The sequence below is a fragment of the Phodopus roborovskii genome, unplaced genomic scaffold, assembly GCF_943737965.1.
Source record: "Phodopus roborovskii unplaced genomic scaffold, PHOROB, whole genome shotgun sequence".
In the NCBI taxonomy this organism is placed as follows: domain Eukaryota; kingdom Metazoa; phylum Chordata; class Mammalia; order Rodentia; family Cricetidae; genus Phodopus; species Phodopus roborovskii.
In genome coordinates, this window is record NW_026125295.1 from 8028914 (window position 1) to 8047908 (window position 18995).

The 18995-nt window shown below is 54.7% G+C and overlaps 1 protein-coding gene across 1 annotated transcript in view; it reads left to right on the forward strand.

Annotated features, from left to right (window-relative positions):
* The window catches only part of Ttc21a (tetratricopeptide repeat domain 21A), a 32292-nt gene extending 16320 nt beyond the window's left edge, over nt 1-15972 (forward strand). Inside the window, exons 13-29 of the mRNA XM_051202409.1 lie at nt 1499-1656; nt 1889-2104; nt 4987-5225; nt 6166-6238; nt 6349-6459; nt 6718-6856; nt 6985-7091; nt 9906-10094; nt 11062-11172; nt 11681-11762; nt 12965-13115; nt 14024-14185; nt 14284-14476; nt 14578-14802; nt 15236-15356; nt 15500-15567; nt 15649-15972. Of these exons, the coding sequence (XP_051058366.1) occupies nt 1499-1656; nt 1889-2104; nt 4987-5225; nt 6166-6238; nt 6349-6459; nt 6718-6856; nt 6985-7091; nt 9906-10094; nt 11062-11172; nt 11681-11762; nt 12965-13115; nt 14024-14185; nt 14284-14476; nt 14578-14802; nt 15236-15356; nt 15500-15567; nt 15649-15726 (2423 nt within the window). The 3' untranslated portion in view covers nt 15727-15972. The remainder of the gene's footprint in view (nt 1-1498; nt 1657-1888; nt 2105-4986; nt 5226-6165; nt 6239-6348; nt 6460-6717; nt 6857-6984; nt 7092-9905; nt 10095-11061; nt 11173-11680; nt 11763-12964; nt 13116-14023; nt 14186-14283; nt 14477-14577; nt 14803-15235; nt 15357-15499; nt 15568-15648) is intronic.
* The last annotated feature ends 3023 nt before the right edge of the window (nt 15973-18995 follow it).

Consider the following 18995-nt stretch of genomic DNA (forward strand, 5'->3'; position numbering starts at 1 on the left):
CTGGCTCCTGAGGCCTTCACTGAGGCCACAGACAGGTCTGCCAGCTCCTCCCTCCCATGTCACAGTTCAGGCACCTGAGAGAGAGAGAGAGAGAACACATTCCATGGCTGCCCAGTTGTTCTCTCCTTCTCTGACACCGTATGCGTCGCTCCCCTGAAGCGCCCCGATTATGGCCTGCGCCCGTCTTCCTGCATGCAGAACAGACTGTTTCCAGTTTCCATGTCTGCAGTGGGCTCTGCATCGAGGGCTCTCACTCCTAAGTCTTCATCCTCAAGGCTCCTCTGTCTGTGCCCAGTTCACTCATAGTTTTAAGGTTTCCTGTGTCCAAGGCCTGGGGAGAAAGACAGCCCCAGAAGAACTGGTAGTTACCAGCAGGGTAGGGACCAAAGCTAGGTCTCCTCTGGGTGGTTAGGTTGCCATGGCGACTTCTTCCTTTCCACAGCACACAAGAAAAGATGAGGGAGTCTGGGACCCAAAAGCAGTATGTCCCAACCTCCACCTCTGGGTAATGGGTTCCAGGCAACAGCCGTGGAGAGGCCTGGCTCAGAGGGAAGTGCCCCTCCCGGCCCTCTGCACCCCAGCATTAAGTACCACTATCAAACTGGGGCAGCCTGCCTGGCTTCAGAGAGGCCCCTAAGTCTCCTTGTGTCACAGAGATCCCCCGCCTCCCGAGCGCTGGGACTAAAGGCGCTGCCTGGCTTGGACTCGGGTTTAAATGAAGACTTTGTCCCTTGGGCTGAATGGCTTTTACACCTTTTACACAACTACATCCTGAGTCCCACATCCAAAAGATCTAGTGCCTGCTTAGCATGCCTGAGGTCTTGGGTTCAACTCCCAGCACCACCAAAAACAGGTGAAACGGAAGGATCAGAAAGCAACCGTACAGGGCCGTGCAGAGGTTAAGTCCAGTCAGACTTTGACAGGCGTTGCTGGGCGGAGCAAGAGCTCAGGCATTAAAGTGCTTCCCTTGCAAGCATGAGGGCCTGAGTTTGATACCACGCTTGTAATCCTAGTGCCAGTGAGACCGGCAGGGGCAGGTGGGGCACCAGGCTGGCTGCCAGCCTCACCTAAACGGTGAGCTCCAAGCCAGACACCAACTCTGACTCAACTCAAGGTGAATGGTCCCTGAGGAATGACAGCAGACTCACCGGCACACATGCACGAGCAAACACACACACACACACACACACACACACACGGGCACACTCATGCACACACAGTCACACACATACACATACAAACACATGCACAGGCACACATGCACGAACACACTCACAACACACACATACGAACGCACGCACGGGCGCACATGGATGAACACATATACACATGCAGGCACTTTAAAACTGGGCAAAATGCCAACATTTTATGGAGATGTCTGTAAATGCCAGATTTCTGAATGGCTGCATGTGTGAAATCCTTTCTCCTTTACTCGTTGGGTCTGGGGGCTCCCTGGATGGAAGACCCCTGGATGCAGACTTTGGCTCTGTGTTCCTAGGAGAGCTGGAGAATGCCCAGAGCACCCTACAGCGCTGCCTGGAGCTGGACCCCACCTTTGTGGATGCCCACCTCCTCATGTCCCAGATCTACCTGGCTCAGGGCAACTTTGCCATGTGTTCCCATTGCCTAGAGCTGGGCGTCAGCCACAACTTCCAGGTGGGAGCCCTCTACACTCTGTGGCCCATCCCATACCCCTCTCCAGCACACACACACACACACACACACACACACACACACACACACACACACGCACAGCCAACCCTCTGCTAACCCACAGGCAGGGCAGGCTCATCGGCTCTCCTGGAGGACTTCCCCAGGCTGCTCTGTGAGCAGCAGAGGTGAGCTAACCCCAGCTCTGCTCTGCTCTGCTCTGCTCTGCCTCTCTTAGGTCCGAGACCACCCCCTCTATCACTTCATCAAAGCCAGGGCCCTCAACAAGACGGGCGACTATGCTGAGGCCATAAAGACCTTGAAAATGATCATAAAGCTACCCACCACAAAGGCCGAAGAGAGCAGGAAGCCCCGAGGCCCTTCCGTTCGGCCCAGTGAGCGGGCATCCATCCTGCTGGAGCTCGTAGAGGCCCTCCGACTGAATGGGGAGCTGGTGAGAAACGCCTTGCATGGGGCTGGGAATTAGGTCAGTGAATAAAAGGCTCGCTGGAAAGCATGAGGACCAGAGTTCAGACTGCCAGAACCCACAACACGTCCGAGTCTTAGGTTCAGTGAGAGAGACCTGCCTTGATGAATAGAGTGGAGGACAGCCAAGGAACGTACCCAATGTCAACATCTTCCCTCCTCGTGCAAACATGAGTGTGCACCTGCACACACATGCCTCCTCCCCGCAAGGGAACATGCCTACACACACACATGCACACCAAACACATAGACACACAACAAACAAAGAGGCCCCAGGAGATCAGCTTGGGAGCCAAGCTCTGATTTTGCCCGACGTTCACTTGGGCTGTGATTTGAGCCCTTTTTGTTTGTTGGTTTGGTTTGGTTGAGACGAGGTCTTTTATGTAGCTAGCCCTGGCTGTCCTGGAACTCACTGTATAGACCAGGCTGGCCCAAAATTCTGCAAGCGGTAAGAGCAACTCTTGGAGGAGCTGAAGTCTGTATGGTACCCTGGCTTCACTAGCCTTGCCAACTCACAGGATGCGGTCTGTCCTGGACCATCTCTGTGTCCAAGGCCTATAGCCTTCCCTTGTGATGAGCCTGATGGAGACAGGAAACCGGCTTGAAACGGTTTCTCCCTTTCAAGATACAGATACAGCCGTGAAGATGGCTCAGGTCGTAATATGTCTGCCATGCAAGTGTGAGGATCAGAGTTTGATCCTGGAGGATAGGGGAGACAGTATGGAAACCACCCAGCTGTGGTGGTTTCAAATAAAATGGGCCCCACAGGCAGTAGCCCTAATGAAAGGTGCGGCCTTGCTGGAGTGGGTGTGGCCTTGTTGGAGGTATATCTTGCTGGTGGAAGTGTATCTCTGTGGCAGACTTTGAGGTCTTTTTTTTTTTTTTTTTTTTTTTTTTAAGATCTATTATGTTCTGTCTGCATGTGTACCTGCATGCCAGAAGGGGGCACCAGATCTCATTACAGATGGTTGTGAGCCACAACGTGGTTGCTGGGAATTGAACTCAGGACCTCTTGAAGAGCAGCCAGTGCTCTTAACCTCTGAGCCATCTCTAAAGCCCCCAGACTTTGAGGTCTTATATATGCCCAAGAAACTGTCCAGTGAGAGAGGTCACTTCTGTGATGTAAGGACTCTGAGCCACCTCTCCAATACCATGTCTGCCTGCATTGCATGCTGCCTTGCTTCCCGCCACGATGATAATGGACTAAACCTCTGAACTGTGAGTGAGCCACCAAAATTAAATGTTTTCCTTCACAGAAATAGAAACCCTGCCTAAGACACCAGTACTGGAGAGGCAGAGGCGGGCAGATCTCTGTGAGGTCAATCAAGGCCAGCCTGGCCTACAAAGTGAGTTCCAGGACAGCCAGAACTGTTACACAGAGAAACCCTGGGTTCAAAAACAAACGATGCCACGCCTGGAGCCATGTGATTGTCATTCCAGAGCAGGGGAGGTGGAGCTAGGAGCATCTCTGGGGCTCAAGAGCCAGGCCCAGGCAAAAGAGCAACCCCCGGGCAGTGAGAGACTCCATCCAAAAAATAAGATGGGTGGCTGGAAGGGAATGACACGTGGGACTGGCCTCTGGCATGTGCACCCATGTGCTGGTATAATGCTCACGCTCCAGCATGCACTTGTAACACACACACACACACACACACACACATGGTAAAAAAACGTGAACATGAAAGCAAAAGCTGTCAGAAGGAACACAAGTCACGCAGAGGCAGATACTCTATCTGTGCAGAACCGGGGGCTGCCCCATCCCAAGTCAGCCGACAACCCAGTCATCCCTAAAGCCAAGGGTTGGTATGCCAGACACCAGGAAGGGAGCTGGGTGAACGATGACAAACCCAGATGTTCCCACTGGGGACGGAGCATAGGGGGGGTGAGACAGCCCCCCCCACTCCACCCCCCCACCCCACCCCCGGCAGCACAGGGACATCCCTGGGATGACCAGCACTAACCCACAGGAGGTCAGGGCTGCAGCTGGGTCCATCCTGGACTCAGGATAAGCAGAATGATAAACTGAAAACACAGCCCATTTTCTTTCAAATCACCACAGCTGGGATCAAAGGGGCAAAGGGAGCTGGAGCTGTGAGCCCAGGGCTCCACCCTCCCAGAGGAGGAGCTGCTCAGGGCAGGCCACACTCTTGGGGCAGCAGCAGCGCCAAAAAGAGTATTCTCCTCCAGCCTAGGGCTTCGAGGGTTTGGGTTTGGGGAATCTAGGGTATTTGGTTGTTTGGTTTGTTTTTGTTTGTTTGTTTGGTTGGTTGGTTAGTTGCTTGGTTGGTTTTGGTTTTGCTTTTTTAAATTACATCTGTTTATTTTTGTGCATATGCACACGTGAGCATATATGGTCTATATGTGTGTGTACATGTGTTTGTGGAGGTCAGAGGACAAATTATGCATCCTTCCACCATGCGCATCTGGGGACTGAACTCAGCAGCAAGCACCTTTACCTGCTGAACCGTCTCATGGCCCCTTCATTAGGTTTTGATTTTTTTTAAAAACTGTTTTAAACTGTCTGTGTAGTCCAGACTGGCAGGAGACTCATGTTCCTCCTGCCTCAGCCTCTCAAGGGTTAGCACTGAAGGCGTGCATCATCACGGCTGGCCTCCAAGCTAAACTCTTGTGGAAAGGGTGCAGTTGGGCAAGCTGTCCCATTAGAGGAGGTGCACTAGTGACAGCAGCATCTGTGTGTCCTAATGATGTCCGCTCCGCAGGTGGCACAGCAGCGCCCCGGGGCTGGGGCTGGGGTGGGACGGGCGTGAGAAAGGGGTCCTAAATGCCCTGGGCTCACCTGTAATAGGTGATACCAAAGGGGAGGGGGTCTGTCTGGTCTCCACTGCGCAGCACGAAGCCACCAAGATCATGCAGGACGCCATCAATGAGTTCAGCGGTACGCCGGAGGAGATGCGCATCACAGTTGCCAACGTGGACTTGGCCCTGAGCAAAGGCAACGTCGACTTGGCGCTGAGCATGCTGAGAGGCATCACACCCAAGCAGCCCTGCTACACGGAAGCCAAGGAGAAGATGGCCAGCATCTACCTGAACACCCGCAAGGACGTGCGCCTCTACATCGGCTGCTACATGTGAGCCCCTCCTCCGCCTGCAGGAGGCGGCGTCCGCCCCTCCGGTCCCTCTGGCTGCTGGGGAGGGTAGTGCATCCCCAGAGTGCATCCCCAGAGTGCCGCAGACCAAGGCGTGAACACCTCGTAGGTCTCCCTGCCCGCCGGTGATTCTGACCACCCTCGGCGGCGGCGGCCTGCTGCCTGCCCGTCCCCTGCGTCTCTGCACCGCACGCCTCACATTATGGTGGGAACATACAGGCCTGGATCCCAGCACTGGAGCCAAAGGAGTCATGGGAGCACATTCACACCCGGGCCCTTCTCTCTGCCTTCCCCTGGTGCAGGGCCTCAGGGGTGGTCAGTGCGGGGTGGGTGAGAAGAGAGAGCGGAAGTGGGAAGCCCCATCCCCACTTGTCTCCTAGGATTCAGTGTTGGAACTCGAGAGGCCCTTTCCAGCCCCTTTCTCTGGGAGAAAATAGGCAGTTTTGGGGTTGGGGAGCTGGGAGGGTAGAAACTGATCAACAGGGTAGCGTGTCCAGAGCAGAATTTCAGGGGAGCGGTGTGGACTGGGCTGGGGTCGGGCTCAGTGGCCGTGTGCCTGCCCAGCATATATGACATGCTAGCTGTGGGGTGTGGCCGGGTTAGGGAGGGCTTGCTCAGCATTCCATTAGCTCCATGTTCAGTCTTCAGTGTGGCATGAAATGTAACCCCAGTACTTGGGAGGTAGAAACTAGAGGGTCAGGGGTTCACAACCAGCCTGAGACACGGACCCTGTCTCAGAAACAACCAAACCCAAACAAAGAAACATGCAGAACAGCTTGACTGCTCAGGAGAAGATTGGAGGGCCACGGTGGTGAGAGCCTGGCTAAGATGGCTACCAGTGCTCCCCAGGATCTCCGGGACTCAAGAATGATGAGTCCTCGCCAGGCCCAGGCCTGAGGGAGGCAGTTTGTTTCTCCTGCAGGGAGCTCTGTGAACACCTGCCCGGCCCCCACAGCAGCCTGCTCCTGGGTGATGCGTTCATGAACATTCAGGAGGTGAGTGGGGGATGGAGGGAGTCTGCGGACCTTGCTAACTCGCTGCTTCCCCAGTGAGAGAAGAGAAAGACAGACACCCCCTTCCATACTCCCTTCCCTCCCCCCCCCAGCCTGAGAAGGCCCTGGAGGTGTATGATGAGGCCTACAGAAAGAACCCTCACGATGCCTCCTTGGTCAGCAGGATCGGACAAGCCTACATGAAGACCCACCAGTATGCCAAGGTGAGGCTGCCCTGGGCAGGACCAGGCATTCAGGGAAAGAGCTGGACGGCCCACGAGTTGGGGGTCTAAATGGGAGGGGACAGTGTCTCACTCCAGCTTCCTACAGAGAGTACGATCGCAAGCTTCACCTGAGGCCTGAGTCTGACCGGGAGGTGGAGGTGGGACGTCCACCTTGGGCATCTGTGTGCCGAGGGGACATGGTGTCAGCCACCCCCACACACAGCCAAGCTGAGGCCAATATTTCCTGTTTGCGCTAAGGCCATTAATTACTATGAGGCAGCCCAGAAGATCAGTGGGCAGGACTTCTTGTGCTGCGAGCTGGCCGAGCTGCTCCTGAAGCTGAAGAAATACCACAAAGCAGAGAAGGTGCTGAAGCAGGCCTTGGAACGAGACTCGGGTGAGGTGGTATTCCAACTCACCCCTACCTCGACCTGTCCCTCCCACCCACGTTAGCTGGGGGTCTGAACTGAGCCCTCCCCCCGTCATGCCAGGGGCTGGACTCCGCTGACTGGCATGTCTCTCTAGGGGTCAAGGACATCCCATCCATGATGAATGAGGTCAAGTGCTTGCTTTTGCTGGCAAAGGTTTACAAGAGCCATAAAAAAGAGGATGTGGTTGAAACCCTGAACCAGGTGAGTGGCCCGAGGCCTCTTTCTGTAGCTCCAGTTGTGGGGAGGAAGGAAGCCTGGCCCGAGGGTCTGCAAGGGGGGTGCAGATCTTCCTCAGGAGAGGCCCGTCACCCTCTGCTTGCTCTCTCTACATCTTTGCTCCCCAGTGAGAATACTGGGCCAGGCTGGGCTGAGGAGGTCCAGGCGACAGTGATTTTTTTGTCCCTAAGAGGGTGACGTGACTGCAGGTGTCACAATGGCAGCAGCCCTCTGCGTTGAAAGCTCTACGCTAGCTTTGTTTGTCCCCTCCCTCTCCTTCCCGCCGCTCTCCCTAGCTCCTTCCTCTTCAGACAGGGTCATACTCTAGGCTAGCCTAGAGCTCACTGTGTAGCCCAGGCTGGCCTTACGGTAGTTCTCCTACCTCAGCCTGCTGAGCGCTGGTATTGTATAAGCACTATGACCTCTGACATCTCTGCAAGCCACTCTGCAAGTGGCAGCAAGTAGCAGCCTCTGATTGGCCACTCCCTCTCGGGCACGCCCAATGCTGTACACTGTTGTTGTTGCTGAGCTTTGATGCTCAGTAGGTTAGATACAGTCACTGCAACTTTTTTTTTCCCCCCCCAAAACAGGGTTTCCCTGTGTAGCCCTGTTTGTCCTGGAACTCACTCTGTAGTCCAGAATGGCCTCAAACTCAGAGATCCACCTGCCGGCCTCTGCCCCTTGAGTGCTGGGATTAAAGGTGTGCGCCACCACCAACCAGCTCTAGTAAATGTGATTTTCTTTTTCAAGACTTAGTTTTATTTTTTTTCCATATGAGTGTTTACCTACACATATGTATGTCCACTGCATGCGTGCCTTGCGCCTTTGCAGACCAGAACAGGGCATTAGATCCCTGGGAATGGATGGTTGTGGGCTGCCCGATGTGGGTGCTAGGACCCAAACTCGGACCCTCTGCAAGAACGGTGTGTACACATAACTGCTGAGCTGTCTCTCCAAACCAAGAATTTTCATTTTTTTTTTTTAAACAGGATCTCACTCTATAGCTCTGGTTGACCTAGTACTTACTATATAGACCAATGTCCTCAAACTATAGGTCATGACCCCTATGAGGGGGGTCAAACAGCTTTCTAATAGGGGTCGCCTACCAGAAAACACTATTATTCATAACAGTAGCCAAATTACAGTTATGAATTCACAATGAAAATAATTTTATGGGGGGCTGGAGAGATGGCTCAGTGGTTAAGAGCACTGCCTGCTTTTCCAAAGGTCCTGAGTTCAATTCCCAGCAACCACATGGTGGCTCACAACCATCTGTAATGAGATCTAGTGCCCTCTTCTGGCCTGCAGGGAAACATGTAGACAGAACACTGTATACATAATAAATAAATATTATACATAATAAACATTTAAAAAAATAATTTTAAGGTTGGGGGTCACCACAACATAAGGAATTATATTAAAGGGTCACAGCATTAGGGAGCTTGAGGACCACTGATATAGACTAAAGCAGGCCTTGAACTCGAAGACCCCCGTCTCTGCCTCCCAAGTGCAGAGACATCAGAGCTGGACCAATGCATCTCTTAGTTGCAGGGTATCCACCTTCTAGTGGGTTTATCATAAATGAAGTAGTTGGAGCTGAGATTGAAGTCTGGCCCCGTACCAACACATCTTCTTCCCGTACCGGGCTGTCCCTGATCCAAGTGCCCTCCATTCCTATCATGGGTTCCTCACTTTCCACCCACAAGTGCAAGGTCACCCGTGTACCTAGTGTAGCTATGTAGTTCTAGAGAAAGGCGCGCGCACACACACACACACACACACACACACACACACACACACACACACACACACCCTGCCACTGACTACTTGAGGTGACTTCTCCTTTTTTGTTTTGGTTTTGTTTTTGTTTTTAGAGACGAGGTTTCCCTATGTAACAATCCTGGCTGTTCAGAAACTCACTTTATGGACCAGGCTGTCCTTGAACTCACAGAGATAGATCCACCTGCCTCTGCCTCCCAAGTGCTGGGATTAAAGTTGTGGGCCACCACACACAGCCAAGGTGACTTCTCTTATTTAGCACACAATCCATGTATCTCTTTGTCCTTGAGGGTCCCAGTGCTGGCTTGTACCTACTTCTTGCAACTTGACTGTCTCCCCTGTTCTGTACCTCATCGGCCCACATCTTGGATGTGTGTGAACTGCCTTAAAGTCCAGAAGGGAGCCAGATGCAGAGCGAATATGTCTATCAAAGCACAGCCCCAGGACCCAGTTTAGCGGCTAGCACACGCTAAGGCCTTGGTAGCACAGGATCAGAGGTTCAAAGTCACCTTTGACTATATAATGAGCTTTGGGCCAGCCTGCAGTATATAAGACCCTGTCACAAACAACAACAGCAACCCAGCCTGAGCTGGGTTTGGTGGCACACACCTTTAATCCCAGCTCTCTAGAGGCAGAGTCAGGTAAATCTGTAAATCTGAGGCCAGCCTGGTCTACATAGCAAGCTCCATATCAGCCGTGGCTACGTGGTGAGACCCTGTCTCAAAAAGAAAAGTACAAACACCACTAGTAACAATCCTCCAGCCTGCTCAGGGAACCTAGTGTGTGTTGCTCTAGCCTGCAAGGCAGCCCCGAGCAAATTGGACACACAGCGGCAAGTGTGGTGGAGTCAGGCAAATGAATAGGACAAGAGCTTGCACACCTTCACTACTGCTCCTGCATAGGGGACACCGCAGGCCTGCCTCCTGTGTGCTGAGGGAGTGAGGCCCAGATGTCCTGGAAGTCCTGTGGCCTGGCACTCGGGCTCAGGATTCCCGACCCTGGCTTCACTGGTCCCCCAAGGCCTTGGACCTCCAGTCCCGGATACTGAAGAGGGTCCCTCTGGAGCAACCGGAGATGATCCCCTTCCAGAAGCAGCTGGCGGCCTCCATCTGCATCCAGATGGGGGAGTACCATCTGGCAGAGAAAGATTACGAGAGTGCCATGAAATCCTACAAAGACGCCCTCTCCTACTCACCTAGGGACAATAAGGTGTGTGGCCCTGGAAATGACTCCTTGGTAGGCCAGGAAGGTGGCTCAGTTGGTGGAACACTGGCCTGACATTCGCCAAGCCCTGGCTTCCATCACCAGTAGCTGCCAGCCAAGTAAGGCTGTTGTTGTGCGCAACTGTAACCTCAGCCCTTGGAAGGTGGAGGCAGGGTCAGGAGTTTGGGCCTTCTCAGAGGAGCAGCGGGTGTGAAGCAGGAGGGTAGGCAGAAAGGCCCTGCCTGCGGGGGGGGGGGGGACACCTCTGGGGCAGGAAGTGGCCCTGGCCCTCACCTGCTTAAAGCAAGGCCTGGCGGGGGCGGGGTTATTTGTAGTTGTCAGGCTGCAGAGGGAATGAAGCCCAGGCTGAGTTTCCACGTCAGCTGCGGGAGGGGTGTGGTGCCCGATGAGGAAACAGTTCACACTAAGTTCACACCAAACAGAGAGCCTGGCAGTTGGAAGGGCGGGTGCTCAGTAAAGCCCTTGGTTCAGCCCTTAGTTCAGCAGTCATTAAACCTGTCATCTCAGCACTGGGGGCAGGGTATGGAGGCAGGAGGTCATCCCTGACTACATAATGAGTTGGAGGCTAGCCTGGGCCACATGAGACATGAGATACACGTTTCGAAAACATAGTTAAATGTGTTGTATGGGGGGAAACAACAACAATAAATTAGCTTGGTAATTTGACAGGCCTTGGGCACAGTGGGGCGGGGCATGATCCTTGCCTGAGACTGCCCTCCGGCATTGTCATCTGTCCCAGAACCCAGGACACCCAGCGGCCAAAGGCCGAGAGAGCAGTGGGTCACCCAGGCCCCAGCTTGTTCCGTTGGTAAAAAAACCAACTGAGTGGCAGGCACAGGGGCCAGCAGGATTTAAAGCTGACAGCCGCAGCCCAGCGCGGGAGGGGGTCGAAGATGACCGCAGGGAAAGCAGCCCCAGCTGATCTCCTCTGTCTGTCTGTCTGTCCTCACAGGTGGCGCTGGAGCTGGCACAACTCTACCTGCTTCTGGGGCAGCAGGACTTGTGTGAGCAGTGCTGCGGCCCCCTCTTACAGATGGAGCAGACTCACGAGAGAGCTGCGGTGGTAGGAGATGCCATGCCGCTGCGCACGCGCACCTGGGGGGGGGGGGCGTCGGGTCCAGTGGCAGCTTTGGGTTGCTCCCTAATCATTTAACCTCAGACGCCTCACTAGCCCGGCCTGCCACCTGCTCTGCCCTTCTTGGGGAGGGGTGGGAAGGCCAGCAGGGGGCAGCAGCATCCTCTAGGCCAGGCCGGGGGTGGGGGTAGGGGTCGGGCAGGGCTGGACCAACTTCAGGGGAAACCACACCCACTGTTAGTGAAGGTGAAGGCCAGTGACTGGAAGCCTGTGAAACAAACCTTGTAGCTTGTCTGCAGCCCACGCCTTCCCCGGGCCCACCACGCCTTCCAGGATGAGAAAGTTCCCTACAGCGTTGCCCTTGTGCTAGGGTCTCCGTGGGGGCGCACAGGCTCCCCGGACCAGGCAGGCTACCTGGGGAGTCCTCTGCTTTCCTTCCCTGCCAGCCCCCACGAAGCCGCAGTCAGGAGTACACAGCCCGTGTGTCTTCCGATAGTTGCTGGCTGACCTGATGTTCAGAAAACAAAACTACGAAACGGCCATCGATCTCTACCGCCAAGTGCTGGAGAAAGCACCAGGTAACTGGGACCAGAAAACTGCTTCCCCACCCAGCCGGCCAGGGCGGCTATCCCAGAGAAGGGTGGACCTTCTCCCCTCCTTCCTGGCTGGGCAGAGGAAGCACCTTCCTTCCCAATTGTTCCCAGGGAGGCAGGAAACTGATAAAGACCCAGAACGTGGCAGCCCTTCCTGAGTCCAAGGGGCCAGTTCCTAGACCCGGGCGCTTGGCACTGGAACCAGGACAGCCTGTCTGTCCCCATAAGGCAGCTACTGGGACACAGCACAGTCCCCTCTAAGGTCACGCCCACTTGGAAGCCGCTGGATGGTCTCTCTAGATGGGTAGCCACACCCCTAGTTGCTACTGAAGGAAACCACTGCTTCCAGGGCCAGACCTGAAGCCCAAGCCCGAGGTCCAGCGAGCCCACAATGGTCATGACCCACAGGCCGAGCTGTTGTGGCCAGGTGCATAAGTAGTCTCAAGTCAGGGCTGCCTGCCTGGGTCTGAGCCCTGGTATCAGTCAATAGCCATGTGACCTTTGAAAAACATTACTCCTACATGCTCAGTGTCCTCATCTGTCAAAATGGGACAAAAAGTGCTCAACCCTGTACTGCACACAGGTAGATCACACAGAGCCAGGTACAGGCCACTGTGTACGAATGTGTGCGCACGCGTGTGCGCACGTGTGTGCGTGCGTGTTCGCATGTGTGCATGCATGTGCGTGCGTGTGTGTGTGTGTGTGTGTGTATGAGGGGGGACGGAGAGAGGGTGTGCCTAGAGGTCAGGGGACAACATGGGTGCCCTGCTCTGTCACCTTCATCTTGCTCCCTTTGGACAAGATCTCTCTCTGAACTTGAACTGGGCTGATAACCAGCAAGGCCCCGGAGCCACTGTGCTTTTTAGATGGGTGCTTGGGATTTGAACTCAAGCCCCTGTGCTTGTCTGGCAAGTGCTTTACTGACCAAAGCCTGTCCCCAGCCCCTGCTGTTGATATTTTGATCTGTGTGTAATTTACTCACTCTTGTATATAGAACGAGTCTGCTGGGGCTGAAATGATAGCTCAGCCGTTAAAGGCCAGGCTCACAACCAAAAATAAAAAAAAAAATATGTCTGCTCAGCCTGTACAAGTAGTGTCTCCTGGGACCCCCTCCCACATCAGACCGTAGGACACCAGCCTGGTGAGTTACTATCCACTGCATGCTGCAGATTCTGCTCTTTTTTTAGACAATTTTTTGGTATTGAATAAATTGATCGATCTGCTTCGACGGAGTGGCAAGCTTGAAGAGGCTCCTGCTTTCTTTGAACTGGCCAAGAAGGTGTCTAGCCGGGTGCCTTTGGAGCCAGGATTTAACTACTGCCAAGGCATTTACTGCTGGTGAGTTAGGCGTGAGTGTACCGAGGGTCAGTGGTTGGATGAGAGGCCTCCCTAGCAGATAGCGGGAAGGGGAAGCAGAGAGCCACCGCCAGGAAACTGTCAGACCAGATATCCAGCAGTGTGGCTTCCAGCAAGAGCTCCCTGGTGTGTCCGTGCTCCCTGTGTGTCTGTGCTCTCTGGTGTCTGTTCTCCCTGTGTGTCCGTGCTCCCTGTGTGTCCATGCTCCCTGGTGTCCGTGCTCCCTGTGTGTCCATGCTCTCTGGTGTCCGTGCTCCCTGTGTGTCCGTGCTCTCTGGTGTCCGTGCTCCCTGGTGTCTGTGCTCCCTGTGTGTCCGTGCTCCGTGTGTGCTCCCTGTGTGTCCGTGCTCTCTGGTGTCCGTGCTCCCTGTGTGTCCGTGCTCTCTGGTGTCCGTGCTCCCTGTGTGTCCGTGCTCCCTGGTGTCCGTGCTCCCTGTGTGTCCGTGCTCTCTGGTGTCTGTTCTCCCTGTGTGTCCGTGCTCCCTGTGTGTCCGTGCTCCCTGGTGTCCGTGCTCCCTGGTGTCCGTGCTCTCTGGTGTCTGTTCTCCCTGTGTGTCCGTGCTCCCTGTGTGTCCATGCTCCCTGGTGTCCGTGCTCTCTGGTGTCCGTGCTCCCTGGTGTCTGTGCTCCCTGTGTGTCCGTGCTCCGTGTGTGCTCCCTGTGTGTCCGTGCTCTCTGGTGTCCGTGCTCCCTGTGTGTCCGTGCTCTCTGGTGTCCGTGCTCCCTGTGTGTCCGTGCTCCCTGGTGTCCGTGCTCCCTGTGTGTCCATGCTCCCTGTGTCCGTGCTCCCTGGTGTCTGTGCTCCCTGTGTGTCCGTGCTCCCTGCGTGTCCGTGCTCCCTCATCTTACACAATTCCTCCTACCAGCTCCTGGCATTTTCTTCTATGTAGGCACATTGGGCAGCCCAATGAAGCCTTGAGGTTTCTGAACAAAGCCCGAAAGGACAGCACCTGGGGCCAGATTGCCACCTGCTACATGGTACAGATCTGTCTGAACCCTGATGATGAGATTGTCGGTGGAGAGGCTTTTGAGAGCCTGGTGACAGACAGCAAGTAAGAGGGCTGGCGACCGGGAGAGGCTTCAGCTTCTGGGGTCGTGGCCAGGTGAGGGTCACACAAGCAGGCTATCATCCTGCGTCCCGTGCCCACAGCTCTGCCAGTCGGAAAGAGTCCCAGCAGCACGGAGTGCGCACCGCGGAGAAGCTCCTGCGGGAATTTTACCCGCACTCGGACTCCGGGCAGACCCAGCTGCGGCTGCTGCAGAGCCTCTGTCTGCTGGCCACCAGGGAGAAGGCGAATGTGGAGGCAGCTCTGGGCACCTTCATCGAGATGGCCCAGACTGAGGTGCGAAAGCTAGGGATGGGTTCAGCGGGCAGGGCGTCAAGATGGGGGTGGTGGTGTGTGTCAGCCAAAGTGCCCCAATGCCCGCTTCCATGGGTGTGCAGAGGGACAGCGTCCCTGCGCTGCTGGCCATGGCACAGGCCTACATGCTCCTGAAGCAAGTCCCCAAGGCCCGGACGCAGCTGAAGCGCCTGGCCAAGCTCCCGTGGGCCCTGAACGAGGCCGAAGACCTGGAAAAGAGCTGGCTCCTGCTAGCAGACATCTACTGCCAGGGCGGCAAATTCGACCTCGCCTTGGAGCTGCTCCGGCGCTGCCTCCAGTACAACAAGGCAAGGGCCGGCCGTGGGGACGGGAGGAAGCAAGGAGGTGGCCAGCATGGTGGGAAAAGGTGTGCAGACAGAGGCGAGGTCGGTGACAATCCTGGGCTGGGCTGGAGCCAGGAGCCACAGGCTCAGGGAGAAGCCGAGCTTGCAGAGGTCAGGCAAACCAGGGAGAGAATGCCCCGGGAGGAGTGGGCGAGGATTAGCTTCCCACAGAGGGGATGTCAGTAGAGGGGCTTTGTACGAAAGGGTCACGCCAGCTTTTGAGTAAGGAGTCTACCGGGACACAGTTAACCCCTGGAAATGCTGAGGGTGCTCTTGAGGGGTCCCTGTGTGCTTCGGGTTAGTGCTGACCACTGCCATCCAGTTGCTCACCCCCCCCCCCCCCCGAGGACCACAGTGGCTGCTTTGGGGCGGATGTGCTAACTGGCTTTCCCTGTAGTCTTGCTGCAAGGCCTATGAGTACATGGGCTTCATCATGGAGAAAGAGCAGTCCTACAAGGATGCGGCCGCCAACTATGAGCTGGCCTGGAAGTACAGCCACCAGGCCAGCCCTGCCATCGGTAAGACAACAGACAGGCCAAGGCACCCAGGGGCTAATGCCCCAATCCTAGTGCTCAAGTCCTGCATCCTGGCAGTAGAGGGAGCCAGAGGGCTCCCCAGTTACCAGGGTGTCCCTCCACACCCCTCCCCCACCTCTGGACAGGTTTCAAACTGGCTTTCAACTACCTGAAAGACAAGAAATTTGTAGATGCCATCGAAGTCTGTCACAGCGTAAGTCAGGAGCCCAAGTGGGACATTGCAGCGGCCGGGCCCCCTGCCTGGCTCCACACATCTGACCGATCTCTGTACCAGGTCCTGACGGAGCACCCCAACTATCCCAAGATCAGAGAAGAAATTTTGGAGAAAGCCCAAGGGTCATTGAGGCCCTAGCTGTGCCTGGAAAGGGCTCGAGTCGGTGGAAGCCATCAAGCTACCGACGCCTCATGGGGAGCGTAGGAAGTGGATCCGTAGAGAAAGACTTGGGAAAATGACATATTCTCACCATTTCTGTATTGTGTGTAGTTTATTCGGATTCATCCCTCATCTGGCCTGAGGGTGTTTAGAAACTTTGTATGTTTTTTTTTTTTATTTTGGTTTTTGGAGACAGGTTTCCACTGTGTAGCCCTGGCTCGCCCTGGAACTCACTCTGTAGACCAGGTTGGCCTCAAACTCACAGAGATCTGCCTGCCTCTGCTTCCTGAGTGCTGGGTTTAAAGGTGTGAGCCACCAATGCCCGGCGAAGCTTCATGGTTTTAAGGCCAAGAAGAAATTTTCCCTGGGGAAGGAAGGTACGGGTTTAACTTGTGCCAGGGCTTGCTGGCCCCCTCCCCTTTCCTCACGGACCCCACTTTTTCTTCAGGGTCTTGAAGAAGCAGACAAAGAGATCTCCCAGTGGAGCGATGGCTAGGAAAAAGCACCCGATAGCTATCTCAAAGTCCCCACCCCCCCAGTCTTATCCCTAGTATCTCAGAACCAGAGAGGCAACTGCCTCTCCCTACCATAATGCCCACTGAGTCTGCCCTGGCAGGGGGCTCAGACCGGAAGACCACCTACAGAAGGGTAATTTGTGGTAAATAAGAGTCTGGGTAACGATAGGCTGATGGATGTTTATTCGGGGAGAAATCATACCAGAAACAGATGACCACCATGGGTTCCCATTGCAAGGATGCCTGCGGATGCTCTCTGTCTCCAACCAGGAAGTAAGAAAGCAAGCTTGGGTCTGGGACCCAAGACCTGGTCCCCCCAGGTCACGCCCACACCTGTCCCCACGCCCCAGTGGGTGTGGTCAGTGCTACAGTGCAGACAGGGTGAATATCTCACTACAGAAGGGTCGACAGATTTTCAAAGTCCACTGTCCTCTATGAGGATATTGTGTCCACCCACCTCCCCTACCCTCAAGCTGGAACTCACTGGGTTGGGACAAGTCACATTATCACTGAGCCACACCCTGCCCCCGCAGTCACCACACTTTGGATTTTGTAGAAAGATCCTGGCCAACCAGCTCACCTTCCAGGGTCCCCTTTAACGCCCAAGGGGGCAGGTGCAGTGCAGTGGACCCTTCACCTTTGCTGGGCTCCCAATACAACCCTCCCGTCCCTCAGGGTGGAACTCTGGCTCAGTCCAGCCTCGGGAAAGAGCTCTGAGCTGGCTGTCTGGAGGTCCACGGTCTCACCGTGTACCCTCTCAAGTGCCTGTCCTCTCTGGGCCTCAGGAATTCTAGGTGGAGGATGTGACTCAGTCAGCGGAGCGCTTGTGCAGTGACACGCACACACACACACACACACACACACCCCGGCCAGCGCCACATAAACCAGCAAGGCGGTCATACCTGGGACCCCAGCACTTTGGAGGTGTTGGCAGGAAAATCAGAAGGCCATGGCCATCCTAACTGAGGCTATCTTAAGCTGCAGAAGACCCCCATCTCAAAAAAAAGAAAGACTCCATTTCCCAACTCTGGTGTCATGCTTTGCCAATTATATCTAGAAAATACTTAATTTATGGTATAGGATTGAAGTGAGGGTCTCATGTCCCCTGGGTACACACAGTATCCCTGAATCCGCCTTTCACCCTTAAATTGGATAATGACGTGCTCACCCATGTTTACATAACAGCTAGCACAACACATTTAGGACTTCTTGGGCGCTGTTGAAAAAGACAGGTCTCTCCCAGCACTCGGGAGGCAGAGGCAGGCAGATCTCTGTGAGTTCGAGAACAGCCTGGTCTACAAGAGCTAGTTCCAGGTCCGCCTCCAAAGCCACAGAGAAACCCTGGCTTAAAAACCAAAAGAACAGAACAGGTCTCAGCTGGTAGCACAAGCCTTTTCCCCAGCAGCACTTGGGAGGTAAGGGCAGGTGAATCTCGGAATTCTAGGCCAGCCTGGCGGACACAGTGAGTTCCAGGACAGTCAGGGCCACACGGAGAAGCTGCCTGGGTGGAGGGGGAGGAGGATAAAGGAAAAAAAAAAAAAAAGACGGGTCTCACTTTTAAGCATATTGCTGTATTCTATTTAAAGAAAACCACAGGCAGGAAGGGTAAAATCCTAGACACCTGCAATGCCAGCACTTGGGAGGCAGAGGAAGGTGCAGCTCAGCTGCAAGTCTGAAGCCAGCCCCGTCTGCGGAGGGAGTTCCAGGCCAGCCATTGCTTCATAGCTAGCTGCAGTCTCAAGACAAAGGGCTGGGGAGATGGCTCATCAGGTAAAAGGTTCCTGTCCCAACTCTGACCTGATGGCCTGAATTGAATCCCTCGCTGGGCCCTCTGGATCCCACGGGGAGGAAGGGGAGAATCAAGTCCCACTAGTTGTCCTCTGACCTCCACACAACGGTGGCATGTATAAACTCACATTTAAGCACAAAACAAAGACAATGACTACAGCAGCCTCAAAGGCCCTAGTGTGGGTAGAATGCGGTAGATGCCTGGTGGCAATGAGCCGGTGGCAAGTGGCAGCTTGGGCCACATGCGATCTTGTCTCAAAAGTGGGAGTGTGTGTGTATGAGTGTGAGCGCACGCGTGCGTGTACGCACACACGAGTTTGAGACAACTTCCTATAATCCCAGCACTTGGGAGGTAGAGGCAGGAAGATCACAGTTCAAGGTCACCCTCAGCTACCTGACAAGAGAGTTTTAGAACTTCAGTTTGCCTGGGCGGCTGCTAAGTTGTCTTTTCTTTCTTCCAGCGCTGGGGCTAGAACCCAGGGCCTTGAGGATGATGTTCAGCTGGTATTCTATTTTGTACTCCAGCCCTGTGCTTTCTATAACACTACTGGCCACATGCATGCATGGATCTAGAATGTTATCTCCTCTTTCCTATAGGGACACTAAGTTCCTTTTCCTATGGTGTCTTAAAACAGTTTTGTTGGGACAGTTCCATTAGGAAATAGGTCTGTGTTTAGGGAGATCGGTGTTATTTGTCCCCTTCTATCTCGACGAAACTCCCCAAAACTGACCCTGGGGCCCTACATGGGAGTTAGAAAGGCCCGACTGACCAGGGATCAGATGTGTGGAGAAGCCTGTAGGGGCTCTAGAGCGATCACCAGGCACCCTAGATTATCAGAGGACCCTCAGGACCCTCGGTAGAGATAGATGTTACCTGCTGGATAGATCAATCTCTGCCCAAGGGTCTCCAGGCCCCGGGGGAAGGGATGAGGAGGTAGGACAACA